At 39.8% G+C, this 17442-nt stretch overlaps 1 protein-coding gene across 1 annotated transcript; it reads right to left on the bottom strand.

Annotated features, from left to right (window-relative positions):
• Positions 1-1067: 1067 nt before the first annotated feature.
• On the bottom strand, positions 1068-4631 carry rpl22l1 (ribosomal protein L22-like 1). The gene is made up of 4 exons (XM_088913611.1): positions 4592-4631; positions 2824-2928; positions 1689-1810; positions 1068-1320 (listed from the first exon to the last, which is right to left on the bottom strand). The coding sequence occupies exons 1-4, from the start codon at positions 4598-4600 to the stop codon at positions 1176-1178; spliced, it is 381 nt and encodes a 126-aa protein (XP_088769737.1). The 5' UTR covers positions 4601-4631; the 3' UTR covers positions 1068-1175.
• Positions 4632-17442: the final 12811 nt, after the last annotated feature.

Raw genomic sequence — 17442 nt, 5'->3', positions numbered from 1 at the left:
TCGTCTGCTGTAAACAATCATTTCTACAAAAAACATCGCGGGACGCTATAAATACACAACGAATAGGCTGAATTATGATAAAATATCATGTAGTGCTATTAATTAAATACACAATCACAAAGAAACGTTTTTCTTTTAAAGACCTGAATGTAAACGCTAAAAATATATCGCTTTTATAAAAAAAACCTTCAGTACAATCTTACTAAACATGTTCAAGTGTATGTGAAACAGTATTACAAGAAACAAAACTTTGCTCGAAATGTCGCATTGTACTACAGTATATAAAAAAGTCTTGATTTTGATTTTTATAACCTCTTTAGCAATGTCCCATTAAAATAGCACATATTTATCTGTTTCACTCCACAGTACTTTTCTTTCAAGTCGAAAGTATATTTGGTATGAGCAGTTGGAAAAGTATTATAACGTTTTTTTTATTTTAAACATCAATGATCTGTACAAGAATGCGTCGATGAAAGTTGCAAGAAACTAAACCTATCCCCTACTTATTTTGAGTCAACAAAGTTGTCTGAAGTTTATTTTGACAAGAAACACATGCAACAAAGGGAAAACTTCCCACGAACCGGAGTAACACCTGCTCAGTTTGGACTTTTTCAACACGTAAGGAAATTAATTACTGTACATTGGGAGAATTGCAGTCACCGAAGCTGAGACGTAACAGTGAGTAAACATGCTGAAGGGGAAATAAACCTATTTTCACCAACCACTAGACGTAGGAAGACAGTAAATTGAAAATATCAACAAATAGTGGCACTAAATAGCAAAATATGTACTGTACATGTGACATGTAAACTGTTCCAGTACCAGCTTGAAAGCCAATGCTGCTGAATTTAAAATACTAATAATTTTCTGGGCGGTCTTTATGGGTTCTTGAAGGTTACATGAATGTTGCTCTATAGAAACATATATGGTATAGTCAGGGGATTTAAACGCACAGCGTAAGACAGAGGGCGCCACACGCACACCGATAACAGTCACATTTCTTTTCATGGATTAAAAATACACTTTTGGCCAAACTAATAAAAAATAAAAAGCCAAACACAAAAGGCTAGATTTCGTGTACATTTATTCCCTAATAAATTACTCAACATATGCATAAATACAGATGGCGCTGTCACTTTGTACACATGAGTAAAAGGTCAATTTCTGGCGGATTTTCACTCGTCAGCTTCTGACTCCTCATCATCCTGGCTGATCTGGAAGTAGCGCAGCTCGTAGCTCTCCTTGTCCGAGGCAATCACACGCAGCCAGTCGCGCAGGTTGTTTTTCTTGAGATATTTCTTGGTTAGGTATTTCAGATACCTGAAAAGGGCAAAACCAGAACATACTTGACTTCAGTCTTAAAGCCCAACGTTTTCTGGTTTCAATAGGCTTCTTGGGTCGGGAACTTTAAATATTTCTTGTATCATTTGATTCTTTTTCAGCACCTTAATACTGCAGTCCAACTTGGAAGAGAGCAGATAACTGCTCCTTCAAACTGAATTGCCATATACCAATTATATGGCTAAAAACCTATTAAATAAAATAATATAGATTTTCAACCGCAGGAATTCTGCTCAGGATTTTACTCTTTGCATCAGGTAGGAAATCTAGATCACAGTTTTCTAAACAAAGATATAATAAACTTAGCAAACCTGCTACCTATAGTGCACACACATGCCAAAACGCACCTCTTGGAGAACTGTTTCTCGGACGTGACACTGATCTTATTCTTCAGACGGATAATTTGGACAGTGTTGCCCAGGTTTCCTGTTTTGCCATTGACTTTGACCTTCTCCTTCAGAAATGTCTCCTATTTAAAAAGAACAGAATCATGGAATACTAGGGAAGGGAACCCTAGCCCACCACTAGGGAAGAGAACCCTAGTCAGGACACACAATTAGCAACACAAAAAGCAAAGTGTCAGCAATCATCGCAACACTCTCGGCATCAGTCTGGACTGCGGAAGCTCTTGGCTTGACTTGTAACAACCACAGTCCTCGTCTTTCACTGTGGGCCATCAGTCAAACAAAGCAAATACAGAACAGGCACACAACCCACAGTTTAAGATGTTAACTGCTGAGTTATCTACATAGTTACTTTAGTGTCCACTACTGTGGACATTTGTCTTTGGCTTCCCCCATAAAAGTACAAAACATGCAAGCAAAATATAAAAGCCACATAAAATCACATGAAATCCATGAAATCACAAAAACAGTATGTAATAACATGAATAAATGAATACATGGGTAGTGGGGGGGGGTAAATTTACATATATTCCTTGAGGACTTTTGTTGCAAAGGGGACAAAGGACATCTTATAAATGGTTCTATCTGAGGTTGGTACCCTACACTGTCTCCCTGATGGGACCATTATGTATTGAAGATGCAGTGGAATCAGCTGTGATGTTCCTTGATATAAATCACTGAGGCTCGGGCTGCTGTTTCCCTAATATTTGAGCTGCAATTTTCACAATCCTGGAAAATCTGGACAATTAAAAGTTCTTTAGTGTTAGAATTAAAAATTGACTCTGATTTGCTTTCTTAAAAATATTGTCAATGTTCGCAGTGTTACTCAGCCTCTGGTCAATATGTGCTCCCAGATATGTAAAACTCTCCACCGCCTCTACATTAAGTACTATCGTCTGCAAAGGCTGCCCACCGTCGGTTTTAACATTGCAAATAAGCTCTTTAGTCTTGGTCACATTTATTTCCAATGCAACATTAAACAAAGACAATTACATATTTAATGTACTTAAATACAGATATAAGAACAGGTGTTATATCTGGATATTTTCATTTCTGAGCCTCTCACAGTTCCACTTACAAAGTTTCCAGAGTCCAGGATCCCATCCTCTACCGGGTGAGTGAGGTCGAGCGTGAATTTCCAAGAAGGCCTCTTTTTGTCCTTCCTGGTGACATTTTGTCTTTTCTAAGGTAACACAAAGCACAAAGGTGTGAATTAGCCTCCTATCACTCAAGACAACTAAAATAAAAACCCTCACTCAATCTAAGTCACTATAGTCAAATGATTTGAAATGAGATTTTAGCTAAGTTACATCACCAAAAAATGGATATAAATACAGCAATGAAGAACACGTGAAATGTTTATGTTCTGGTGCATTTAGAAAACAAAATGACGCAAAATCTCCTTCTGCTTAGAATTACTAAAGCATGAGTTAATCCGGTTAAGGAAGATCTGTTGTCCAATTAGTTACTAACAATTATGCGGAACCTGAAGGATCGATGCAATATAGACATGACGCCCACATAAACCAGATCAGTCTGCTTTACTGACAGAGGAAGAAGTAAAGGTTTATTCCATACTGAAATGAAAAGAGACAACGTTTTGGCAGTAAAGCCTTCTTCAGGTGTCACAGCCTTTTGCCACCTATGCGTGTTGAGGTAAACAAGTGAAAAACAGCTCATGGAAAATATCAGCACTGCAGGACATCACAAAATAATAATAATAATAATAATAATAATGATGATAACAGTAAATTGCCTTTCATTAAAAATGATCTCAAGCAAAAAGGTGTCTTAAAAATATAGAAACACACATTTACATGAACAATTATAGGAAAGTAAGTTTAGACAAGTACATTATAAGAATGAAAAAGAGAGACTAAAACTTTGCTGATTTTATATTTCTGAGACAATGGTTAATGAAGTGATCGACAGAAAGTGAGATTTTGTAAGGCAAACCTTGACAACCTTTTCAAGTGGGGTATTACTATAGTCATGACAGCTACACTTTCTGCATTGGCACATACAGATTAGAACCTATCTGAGCTGTAATTCGAATTGAACTGTTGCACATGTGGTTTTAAAGCTCGATTACAGTTAAAAAACGAGTCCAGATGTGTGATTTTAACACAAAACCCAGCGTGTATAACTAATAAGAGTGAAGTAGAAACGAAAAAATTGATAACAAAAGACAAAACACTTCAAATGTGTTCAGCTATGGAACATCGTAAGCAGGAAACAGTTAAACAATGAGGAAGGTGTCGGATGATTTGGGAAATTAGATTTCTGCTAAGTTAAATTACAAATAAAAATTCTGGAAACGCAGCAATTAAAAATATGCAAAATATTTATGTTTATTTAAGATATTTAGTAAACAAAATTCGGCACTATGTACATCGGCTTAAAATAACTAAAGCATAAGATTAAGGTAGATTTGTTGTACAATCGATTATTAATGTTAACGAGGAAACTTGAATCTTAGGATCAACTTAATATACACGACACGTATATATTGATCGAAATCAGGGATTGTATAAGAATGAAGAGTACAGTTCAATCCATTCATATGGATTTATGTACAACCTAATTTTATTAAATTGTTCGGGACAGTTTACAGTACAGATGTGATTGTACACGTGTTGAACAAGGCTGGGGAGAAGTGTCATTCACCAGCACTTCGCTGCTTAATTTTTAACAAATACTGCAAGCAGAACTGTTTTGAAATTCGGAAGCTTCACTCGCTTTCTAGTAGTATATATAAATGAGCTGCTGGAAGACACTCATTTCCATTTATCTAATGAAAGAAAGCCAGCTCACTTCTTTAAAGCAAAGGAGCTCTTCGTACTCACCGGCGACATATTGCCCTAGCTGAGCTGCAAAAGGAAGTGACGTTCCTTCGCGTGACCCTTGTGGGGGAGATGACGTTCCCGGTGCCATGTGTCTGTATGGCAGTAAAAGGGATGTTGAAACATTGTATAAGTGTGTTAAGCTAGAGGTCTTATTCATAATTTAAATATTAAGTATCGAATTTGAACTGTAGCTATATTTTCATTGAGTGATTTTATTTTGCAGCAGGTTTTTGCAGGGCAATACAGATAAATAACGAATAAGTTATTTTCTTCCCATAATTTTATTAATAGGTTATTGTTTAAAAAATCCACAAATAATTAACCCTTGCTGCAAGTTTCTTTTTTATTTGGTCTCCAGTTTTATTTTTATTTTCCCAGTCTGCAGATTTGCACTTTATCCTGGATAAGCCATGTGTGTTTCTGTATTTAAGATTTTTCGTTATAGATACATTGAGAGATGCTGGATAAAGCCATGTGCTTACGGTGTGGAGCTCAGCTCAGGAATTGTGACGATTTTTTTATGCTGCAATGCTTAGCTTCAGTCTGATTTCATCTAGCAATCAATGAAAATGCTTTCAATTAAAACATCTTCAGGGTGGGATGACCCTTTGTTTCTGCGTTTGGTGTATAACTCTTCACATCTTTGCATTGAGTGACATAAATGAAGTGTTTATATCCACTACAGTACCTGTTGCTGAAACACACCGTGAAAGCCTTACTTCAGCAATGAAAGAAACAAAAGCTCCTGGGACAATAGTAGTGTATTTTCTCTATCTGTCGCACTTCCAGCACAGATACAGACTTGAAATACATTGGACCAGGGGCATAGCTACGGGTAGGCCCCCACCCTGATTGATCCAAGGCCTACCCAATCAGTCCAAAGTAATTGAAGATTTTTTTCCCCTTGTTTGCATTACATGATTTGCTTTTTAACGTTACGTGTTTGATTTTTTCATCGTATGTGATTTGCTATTGGCTGGCTGAATCTTTTGTGACCAATAAGAAAATTCTGTAAATATAGTGGGGTGGTGCATGCGTAGCCGTAACCTAATTGGCTATCTTTGTCGTCAGACACTTAGAGCTATCTAGCGCGAGGTTATTGGTTTATTAGCCAACATGGCAAAACAAATGCCTATATCTACGTTTTTCAAAAAGCCGCCTGTAGATGACCAGACCAGTCCCGAAACAAATAAGACACATGAGATGCTACAGGCATCTTGGGTTTTAAGGAGTACAGCCTGGCTTCCCGAATACAAGTGTTTCTAGACCGCAAGGGGCAGCGCACGCGTTTGCTCGATACATGCTCGACCTGTAGGAGTTAAGCACGAAGAGGTTCTAAAATTTCTCCTGTAAACAAATTACAAGTTTTGGAACGCATGAATAACATTAAGATCATATTGACTGATAGATGCGAGTGTCCATTTTACAGATAACTATTCAGATCGCCTCTAAATGCCGTGCAGGATTTTTAAGCGAACGACGTTTTCGGAGCTAAAATACATCCAAAGTATGTATTTGACGCTTTTAATAGCAGAGCATTCTTGCAATTAAAGGTACGATGAATTGGTTAGCACTGTAATGCGACAATAACAATTCAGTGTTAAGTCTTGTGGGAAGTCACGAAGTATCAAATTAGGTGTCTTTTGGAATCGAAAATAGAATACTAATTTCGTGGGTTTCATACAAGTTTAAAAGCATCATGAAGGATCAAACAAGATCTTCAGAACTTAATATTTTAATATCTTCGCACTTTTTATTCTCATGGCGCCTCACTCGATATTACCCTTGGGGCGATGTATTTACTCCAACTTCTGAAACCCATACGTGCGTGCACGTTCTTCTGGTATGTTATGCTCAAGTCCGCTGAATATTTAAAGGCAAGGTAAAAGTTCCGTGAAGTTGCCCCCCCTACAGACAGCACAAACGATAAAATCACCTCTTTCGTTAATGCTACGTTTGTGCCGGTTTGTGCCGTTGAAAGGAGCGTTTGTGCTGCTCTCGTTTCCGAGATATAGCGCTTTGTTTTTCGGGGTCGAGACGTCACTTAGCCCTCCTACAATGTCGTAGGGAAACCAAATCGGTCTCATTCGTTAGTGCTACGTTTGCCGCTTTCGTTCCCGAGATATAGCGCCTTATTTTTCCGGTAATCACGTGACCATGCAGTGACCCCCGTCTGCCGAGTTCAAGCGCTCTGTTAAAGTTTAGCTCGTACCCTTAACATTTTAAAGACAATTAATATCCATAAACATATGAGCCTCTACAATACTAAGACATGACGCATGCCAAGAAGTTAACCATCTATGACATAAACCTGTGGTTGTCATGTATGTAAAATCACCGTGATTGTAAGATCTATGGTTTTTATTTTCTAAGGCATGTTTTCCTTTTCTTTTCCTACCGTGACACGTTATTGCCAAACGCGTAACTCTGACCCCATGTATATCGCGGCAGTGTATATCAGGACTGGCGCATTGCTTCCATGCCACCCTGGCACTGCTGTCGCAACAAAGGTCTCATATCAGGACATGATATACCCAGATAGGACGTGTCGGGATATATGGACTTTATGTCGAGATATGGGGGTGGGCGTTTTGGCTGGGCATGTCATATCGCAATATGTGGGCTTCATGTCGCGACATGGGAATTGGCGTTTTGTCGGAAGCACGCCATATCGCGATATATTGACTCCATGTCGCGACATGGGGGGTGGGCGTTTTGGCTGGGCATGTCATATCGCGATATGTGGGCTTCATGTCGCGACATGGGAATTGGCGTTTTGTCGGAAGCACGCCATATCGCGATATATTGACTCCATGTCGCGACATGGGGGGTGGGCGTTTTGGCTGGGGATGTCATATCGCGATATATGGACTTAATGTTGCGACAGTGGCGCCACACCAGTCGCAATGGGTATCGCGATGTGATCGTGATGCGCGCACTCTTATCGTGACATGCTATCAGAGTCGTGAACGCGCTGTGGATGCCATGACATTCTTTGTCTGCTATTCAGTTTTGACCTCAGTGCGACTTCGCTTAGATTGATTAGTAATTGTATATCCAGCGTGCTCATACAGCACACACCGTTGACCGTGCGACAGTATTTGGACCAAGAAGAACATCCATCACCTGTGTATCTACATATTCTCGGAACTTCCGCTGTGGCGCTTTACCCAATCAGAGAGTAGATTCTCACTCCTCACCCAATCGCGGCCCGAACTGTTCGGGGGTTTAGCCAATCACGGGTCTGAGAGCTGTTCAAGCTAGCGGCGCCAGGTGGATCGGCTTGTTTACTGTCAATGAGAATCTATTTTTAAAATGCTTTACTTATTTGCAAAATCACTACATCGGCTTATTTTTAAAACATTTTTATTGATTCACAATGTCCCGTACTCTTCGAAATAAATACATTTTTATTTGCAATATAACTGTCTCCGCTACTTTCTGTAATGAATAAATTGTATTTGAACAATTTTAATCGTATATTTAAGGTAGGGGAAACACCTTCTGCTTTGTACTTCAAAAATGGATAGAAATGTTAAGTCTATGACCATTATATTATTATGCTCGTGCTTTCAATTTTGTTTTTTTTTTATTGTTAAATCGATCTTGAAACCAATACCTAAAAATGTGAATATGGGCTCTCGTGTTGTACCAGCGGTAATGTGGAAACGGGTGTCTCTTCACCAATGAAAGGAGTACACAAGCAATACAGCAATTTTCGAGAACATGGTTAAAAATTAAAAAAACACCTAACCCAATGAACTAACATAGTAACTCCTCCTTAAATGTAAGACTGTTTATTCGCGTAAAGACTGCAAAGTCTGGGGTCAACTAATCAAAAAATCACAACTGAAAGATCTGGTGGTCGTGACTTTGCTGTTCTGTACGTCACAGTCAGGAAAAGAAGGCGCTATATTGAAATATATTGAAACATCCACCCCACCCGACCAGACAGACTCGGAAAACAAATTGTCCCCATTGTTTTTATCACAATTTGAAACCCTGCATGGTATTTTAAATACAATATTTAGGACGGATTTTGAATCTTGCGTTTTGTGTTGTGTTCACTGTGTTTTGCAATAAAATATTAACTTCAGAGTAACTCGTAAAACTACTGAACAATCTAAAAGCAGGCATACGAATACTTAGAACTGCTACAAGCATGGCCTCCTAATAATCCCCCTCTATGAATTGGCAACATTACTCTGCTCTCCTCCCCAGATAGGTGATGTGTGTTGAGTGTTCTGGCGCACTATGGCTGCCGTCGCATAATCCAGGTGAATGCTGCACATTGGTGGTGGTGGAGGGGAGTCCCCATTACCTGTAAAGCGCTTTGAGTGGAGTGTCCAGAAAAGCACGATATAAGTGTAAGCAATTATTATTATTATTAACAAGTGAAAATGAGCTATTGCATATTTTCTTTAGCTAAAGACAAAGTCCTCATATGAGAGACCTTTGCAAACTAGCTGTCATTTGAACGGGGATTTGCCGACTCTCTAGACAGTGACGAGATTATCGCCATTTTCAATTCCAAGCCCCGACGCCTGCGTCTGGTCTAGAAGGCCAAAACCTCACAACAGAGGTAGGCACTGGTTGTTTATTTTGTGTGTGTCTGCCGTGGCACAGTAGCGTTCGACAGCCTAGGTAATTGTTGCTTAACCCGTCTGTGTGAGAGAGAGAGAGACAGTACATACAATATATAAGGTTCCGCTAATTCTGCTGTTTGATTCTACCGCTCGAGGATTGCATCATAAATTGGAGGGGTGCCCCTATGCTGGCAGGACGGTCAGTTAGAGTCCGGGCCACCCACTTTTGCACAGGCCCACCCAAAAATCAATTCCTGGCTACGCACCTGCACTGGACACTGATAATGATTTACAAAGTAATTGCATCTGAAATGTTGTCTTGTCTGACAACTGTCTTGATTTGTGAATTTGGTTGTCTTCGTGTGTGGCGTTCTGTTGAGTTGAGTGAGTTGAGTAATACACACTCACACACTCAGGTTGAGTGTGTATTCAACACCTCAGGTTGAGTGTGTATTACAGCCACCGTCTTAGTGATCCTCGGTAAGGAAAATCTGGTTACTGTTTCAGTTTCAATGAGAGAGTCTCTGCCACGGGGACGTGAAGCGTTTCTGCCAGATGTGTGCGGTCTGCGTGGCTCAGAATTGCCCTCCCGAGCGCCCTCCAGCAGCACCAGGCAGGGGCGTCCATGAAGCAGATGGGGGCGGACATACAGGGCCCGTTTCCGTGCACTGAGGTGGGCAGCCGCTTCGTCCTGGTGGCGGTGGATTATTTTACGAAGTGCCCTCCCAGATCAGAGCACGAGCACCGTGGACGAGGCCCTGTTGGAGGGATTAATCGCCAGGCTGGGGGTGCCAGAGGAGCTCCATAGCAATCAGGGGCGTAACTTCGAGTCCCAGGTGTTGGCGGGGGTGTGCCAGCACCTGGGGATTAAGAAAACACGGCCCACCCCGCTGCATCCGTTTTAATCGGACGCTCTTCACTCAACTGGCCACCTTGGTCTCGCGGCACCAGCGTGACTGGGACCGCCACTTATCTCTCGCGCTCTGGGCATACCGGACCGCTGTGCAGGAGTCCACCGGGTGCTCCGTACCCTGGTGGATCTGGCATTTGGTTCACCGCCCGGAGGAGAGCTGGCGCAGCCAGACGGGCCGGATTACGAGTGGGACCTGCAGCAGCGGATGCTGCGAGCACACAGCTTCGCCTGAAGCCACCTGACTCAGGCGGGGGTACAGTAGAAGCGGTACTACGATCTTCATCCTGGGGGACCTTGTCCGGGTCTACAACCTGCAGCGCCGCAAGGACCTCAGCCCAAAGCTGGCACTGGCGTGGGAGGGACCCGGGGAGGTCCTGGAGGTTGTGGAAGCGGGGGAGGGTGGTGGTCCTGCACCAGGACCGCCTGGCTCCCTTCAGGGCTCGTGAGGGGGCACTGGAACGGGAGGGCGCAGAGGAGCCCAAGGAGCAGCCAGGTCCAGATTCCTCCGGGCCGGGGGGGGCGACCACCAGACTCCATCCCGACACAGTGAACGAGTGCAGCCTTGCTGGGTTATTCAACGTTGGCGGGACATCGGACGTCTCAGGTGGGGGCAGTGTGGCACCCTCGCTTGGCGTTGCAGCCGCAGAGTGCCCGGCTGAGGTGCGCGGTGAAGGGCAGGATGGGAGGAGGAGCCAAAGGGGGGATTGAGGGCTACTGGCCAGCGCGGGTTGACCATCTGGGGCGGTTGCACATTGTTCTGAGCTGCTGGGCTGTCATGTAGTTATTCCCGGTTTACATTCTTTTGTACCTATACCCCCAAGTGACCCTAGTCTGTTATACCCTGACTACGCTGTCGTTGCTGCTGTGCTGGCAATAAAGAGCAGTTTCCATTCTAAAAAGAGCCTGAATTCCTGTCTGCATCCTCGTCGACCCCCTCTCGCTGCAGTATTTTGAATTGGATTTCTTTACTTTTTATACAGCATACGTATACGTCTTGTTGTCCTATCTAGTATTTCAGAGCAGATCAGTAATGAGCAGAACCACCCTGAACACACACACACAAAAACATGTTCCACCCACACACGTTTCAAACTTGCCCAGAGAACAAACCCTCTTTTATCATTTTAAAACGGTATACTCCCAAACCCATCTGTCATTTCTTTTGAGAACAGGATTTTCTCCTGTATTATCTCTCGTTCCTCATGACTCCCTGCTCTTGGTCTACAGTAACTCCAGGGGATTTCTCACGTCCGAGTGCGCTTGCCTCACATCTGTCACCCCCGTTTCACATACTGCCTACACCACGAATGTGACACGAGAGACCGCAAGCTGCACAAATGAGTGATCTCGCTGTCATACATTTACCTTTATGTAAAGCTTTTACCTTTTATGAGATTGGTATCCAATGCATTAGGACATCTGTGAAAGGGGCCTGATCCCATCTTGTTCATAACATTCACATTAGCAACAGAGACACTCCATGGATAAATGATTATTTGAGCAAGTAGAACTGTTCTTAAATTTGAAAGTCTAGATATACACACTTGGAAAAGCTAGCTTAGTCAGACCAATTCCCACTGGACCTTTCTTCCAAAGATTGTTGTATACAGTGATGACATGCCTCAGTTACATGAGTCCTGTGTGAAAAACAACTGGATTTTATCAGTAAGCATAACATGCATATAACTCAGAAGGCATATCACTGTTAATTTGACAGTTGAAAAGTTTGTGTCTCACAGCTTTATTAACAGCAACAGGGTTTTAAAACCGAGTACCACGAATCCTGTACCGCCTCGGTCAAATTTTTCTTTTCACCAGAGGCAGCCAAGATGCTGCGTATCTCTTCTATTTTTTCCAGCAAGCAGGTTTTGTTTTTAAGGATCTGCAGTTTCAAATACACTCGTTTTAAAATATTTTTAAGGCAGTAATAACAGTAGACAACATCGTGGAGATTAGTACTTAGTAAAAGTTGTTTTCTTCCTCCTAGGCTTGTAATGAACTCTAGTCCACACCCCGTCTTAACTGTTCTGTGCTCCTGACTCCCCTCTGGTCAATACACTCAGTTGCTCATACAACATTCTTGGCTGACTGCCCGAGGCCAGCTGGAATCTAACGACTGGAATGAGGGCTGCTCCAGGCCTTCACACTGTACCCCCGCCTCCCTCAAATTCACACTTCATCCATTTTTGGTATGGCAGCTTTGTGTTGTCAGTCAACATGGTTTCACATTTAAAAAAAACAAAACCGGAGGGCTTTCTGGTTTCCCCGTAACTGGAAAAAAAAAGTTTCAATACCCTTGTTTGGATACTTAATGGCATCTGATTTCTGTATTCGACTCATTTCCATACATGCGTTTCAGGCTGTTTGCTTAGTAGAACCAAACTCAAATTTGAAAGTCTAGATGTACACATTTGAAAAACTAGTTGATTCAGCCCACTGGACATTTCTTCACAAATTAACATCCCAGCAATAGGACTGTTGATTATCTGCACTAATTTGCAGATGTCCAATTTACATTCACAAGACTCACCATCTCCGAGATATAAAGCTAAAATGCAGTCCATAAAATACTCAGCATTTGGAAAGGAATACCTATTTTGAAACATAGGAAAAAAAAACTCCATTTGTTATCTCATGGCCTGCTTACCTCAGTCTTTTAAGGTAAGAATCTCCATTTTAAACTCCAAATCTTTAACTCCCATTCTCAATGTTAGATGAAAAGCATTGAAGTAGAAAGGCGTGGTATAAAATGAGTCATCTAGCAAATTTAAAATGGTTGTTTTACTGCCTCTCCTATCCATCACACTTAACAGTCATCACAAATGCTTTAAGTTTAACGGGAACCAACTAAATTGCATACTTCCCTTAAAGGTAATGTCAAAGTATTTACAAAGGTGCATTCTTATTCTCTCATTATGCATGCATTTGCATTTTCTACCACATTATTTTGTATTATGTATTTCAAATGTGTTAAGGACTATAATCCATTTACATAATTTTATGAGTGCTAAAAGTCATAGTGCATGCTTAGCATTTCCTTTATTTGGATTAAAGGTTTTAGAAAAATCATTTTTGAAGACTGCAGAAGAGTTCTGCAAGAGTATCCAGACTGACAGAAATCCATCACCATTTCAGTTAATATGCTAAGATCCAAATAACCAAAAAATTATCCTCTGGTAAGTCTTTTTAATATGTATTTATTCTGGCATTTGCACAACTGGACAATTTTCTAGCCATGCAACAATCTGCTCTCAAACAGTCGAGAAATTTTCATTTGGGACACTTAAGACAAAGACGAGCAAGGTAATATGATTTGTTTCCCCCCCCCCACCAACAGATGCTACTAGACTTCCAATTTTTCCATGTTAATAAATGAAACTTAATGCATTCATGACGTGGCACCTTAATTGGCTTTTTACCTGACCCGTTTCAGGTTGTGATATTTTCCATAAAGATCTACAAGACTAAAAAGCAATGTGGAATTTAGATCAAATTAAGTGAAGATGCAATGCCTAAAGTACACCACAAAGCAATTTTAGCTCATCTTTCTTCCTGGATTACTCTTCTGTATTACATATAGCATTCAGATGTACAGGAAACTTGTAACATTGTCTCAAAACCTTTACAGACTATTGTTTTAGCCAACGGAAAGAGGTCACCTAAGTTTTATTCATTTTCCTAGAATTTTGGAAATGGAAAATGTAAACACTAATGACCCCATCCAGGAATGGTCTCATTCAAGAACCAAGTACCAATTTAAATAACTGACATCAATTTATGCATTTAAATTATAAGAATACATGGAAAGCCATACATACTAAAATGTTTAGACTTCATGGCATAAGCTTGTGTATATAATGCATAAAATAGGTGAGGTTAAAATTAATTTTCATCAGGGATACACCAACATTAAAAACACTCAGGCAACATGGGTGTCAACATATTAATAAAAGAAGAGCATACGCTATGTTTTGTTATCTTTATTGCTAATTAGTCTCTTTCTATATATATATACTTCACCAGGTGTTTATTATAACTTTAATGAGCATTTATCTGATAGCAGTCACACCAAAATTTAAACAGTACTGCCACCCCCCAACACAGTACATACAAATAGGCATTATGAACTTTGCCATCTGCTTGTACCTCTTTCCATTTGAAAATTCAGATTGAAATACTGGTTAAATCTTCTTTGCTATTGAGCTGTCTGGGATTTATGCTTTTCTGCAATAATTAACAGTTGCAAAACATTGCTACAACTAATTGAACTAGTTGAAAGCTACAATGCAAGAACTACATATGATTTTCTGGGAGCATTTTTTTAAACTTAAACCAAAGAGCAATTTTGACTTCTAAACTTATTGCATACAATCCATTTCTTTGCTTTCAACAAAAACCCTAGCATTCGAATAAACTACCAAAACCTCCAAGTAACAGATCCCCAGATGAAGTCCACTCCATCAGCTCCCAGAAAGCTCAATCATACAATTGTGTTTAAAGACCCACACAAATAAGCCTTAGAACCTTATTTGGCGTGACTGTTATATCATTTCCACTGAGCTCAACTGTCTTAATTACAGCAAAATTTAAAGTCAATCTGGAAACCCAAGATAACTTGCACATTCAGAATGAAAGCAGCCTTTTTCATTAAAATGATTTAACAAAACATTTTGCAGTTTGTATTCTAAGCAGTTAAGTCTGGTACTTGCAATAAGCACCACCTGCTTAAAAAAAGAGTGTCCAACACCAAATAAGATACTGCTCATTTCTTGAAACCCCTTTGTTTAAACTAGTTTTAAAATAAATGTTAAAAAACCTATTCAACATTAAATTACATTTAAGAAGATAAGGCAAGTTCTTCCAAGTTTTAACAAATCTGGCTTATATTGAGACTATCATTTACAGTGGTATCATCAAGTTTGAGGGACAACAACCCATGAAGACACAACAGAATCAAGATGAGCAAGTGATTTGACAAAAGAAAAAACCTTGTTTTCTATCAGTTCATATTTAAAGGTATTTTCAACAGTTGTATTCACCATGACTAAGAAAAATCAGCATGCAGTCTTAGCAGCTGAGGCTTTTCATTTTAGAAGTGTCACTGATGGCACGACTAAGCCCATGTATTTGGGGTTTTTCTCAACAAGAAATAAATCTAAATAAAATTGGTGCCATTCTTGATACTGAAAGTCTGAAAGACCTGCGCACTGAAGGTCTGCTCAGCTACCAAACTACAATTCATACTGAAAGATTAAGTTATAGGGGAAAAAAACATTTAAGAAACCTTGCTCAGACTAAGTTTCAAATGTCAGTATCTCTAAGCTTGTGCTTTGCTCTTTAATAACCAGTTACCTTAACTAAAAGGTTCCAAACAATATTCAACATAAGCACCACAAATTTCTTCCACACATTAGCATTTAATACTAATGTGTCAATGAGTGTTTAAAATGAGAGTCTCAAAGCTAAGGGTCAATTACTTCCACTTCTAAATCATAAAAGACAACAGTAAGTACTTCCTCTCTCCACTGGCTTTGTTAATACAACAGGCTCTTCAAAAGGCTTGGTAGACAAAATCGATACTTGAATTTCTAAAAATTAAACTCATGTTAACAAGGTCAGTCCGTCATATCACCTTTGAGAAGAGTTGCAGATGTTAACACACATGAATGCCAAAGAAAGATTAAATGTGGTTCATAAGGAATTACAAAGGTTTTTCCAAAAGAAACCCTAACATGAACAAAGCCTCCCATAACATGAACTATTCAGAAACATTTATGTTCTACTCAAAACACATTTGAATACTGTATTATATAGAAAATTTTGAAAAATGCAGCATGTAAATCACCTGGTTTCCTCTGTACAGAATAGAAAGGAAAATCAGATATTACACAACCATTCAGTTTGAGATACCCACTCATTTTTCAGATCTGTAGCTCTGAAACCATCGAGATTTGTCTTTTTAACAACAGCAGTTAGATAAATCTAAATCTAATCTACAATGGGCAACTCCAAAATTACTAATGAAGTGCTCACAATATAATACAACACTGAAACTAAATACGAACAGCCTTTTGTGTTTTGACTTGACATTTAGGGGAGTTACTCAAGGTTTTTTCAAACTAACCTGATTTTTTTTTCCACTACAGATTGAGGGATTAGTGGGAAGATAGGGTGATATGATTAAGGGGTTTGGACTACCTAGTGATTTAACAATTAGGTCAAACCAATTACCTCTAAAATCAAATTTTATATTTTTGAGACCCCATTCCCCCAGCATCTCCTGGTATTAACAAAACCTTAAAATTGGTTGATTTAGCAGTTTAAGAGACCTCAATTGTGCAATATACATATAATACAGCAACAAAAATGCATGGCCAATAGAATGGTCAAGACATTAAATTGCTACATTAGCAAAAATGTTAACGAGTGAAACAAGCATTTTACTATAAGCCAAAGTTCACTGGGGTTTTGTTAAAAGGCCAATACCATATTCTCTCCTCAACACTTAACGGTTTTAAGGCCAAAAAAGGTAACGAGGTTTAAAAGCATTTGCACTATTATAAGCAGGCTGAACATCCGATAATCACATCTGCTTCAGCAAGGCAAATTTAACTTGATTTACAAGTAAAACCTGGCTCGTGGAAGACAAAGCATTTCATGGTTGCTGCACCTCAAAAGCCAACTTGCTGCACCATATAGTGGTGTCAACTTGGATAAAAGCAGTGCAGCACAGCCAGCTTATTCAGCTAGTCTACTCCTCAGTCTAAAACATTGACAAGAAACTAACTGTCTAATGAGAAACCTTTGAAACAAATCTTTACTACAGGCACAAAATAGAAAAAAAACATACAAAAAGAACTCTTCTATGTTTAGACACTACGGATTGTAAATTATAGACTGTGGAAAAAACTGCTTTCCTACAAAAAATAAAAGGACCTGCTCCTGATTTAATCGCCCATTTTTTCCCTTAAATATAATGTATGGAGAAATACCCGTTTAAAACAAGGGGCTAAGCAGTTTGGCTGCTGCACTTCAATTACACAGGGGAGAAATGCAATTGCAGATCCAATTCATAATTTCCAACCTGCTTTCCCACAGTCCCCTAATTAAAAAAAAACCTAAGGAGCTTTCCTGGAATGATAAAACCTGTGTGTCATAACAGGCTCTAATAAACATTCAAATTAAGGTCCCTATTAATGCATGCAAACCAAAAATGGAATGACAGCCAGCATGCTTACATACAAATCTGGGCAGAAAAAAAAAGACAGGCTGGAGGTGGTGGGGGGCATACTTCACTCATTTTAATATCACTGCAGGATAAATACAATAAAAGAAATAAAGAACTGAAGAGC

Source organism: Atractosteus spatula, chromosome 4, assembly GCF_055471065.1.
Source record: "Atractosteus spatula isolate fAtrSpa1 chromosome 4, fAtrSpa1.hap1, whole genome shotgun sequence".
Taxonomy (NCBI): domain Eukaryota; kingdom Metazoa; phylum Chordata; class Actinopteri; order Semionotiformes; family Lepisosteidae; genus Atractosteus; species Atractosteus spatula.
This window is presented reverse-complemented; position numbering and strand designations above follow the sequence as displayed.

What these genes read in the sequence shown, in the direction of transcription:
- rpl22l1 (XM_088913611.1), bottom strand. An exon ending in TCCTGGACTCTGGAAACTTT is followed by an intron (nt 1,811 to 2,823) that starts GTAAGTGGAACT and finishes CTTTTTAAATAG; the next exon opens with GAGACATTTCTGAAGGAGAA. An exon ending in GAGAAACAGTTCTCCAAGAG is followed by an intron (nt 1,321 to 1,688) that starts GTGCGTTTTGGC and finishes TGCCCTTTTCAG; the next exon opens with GTATCTGAAATACCTAACCA.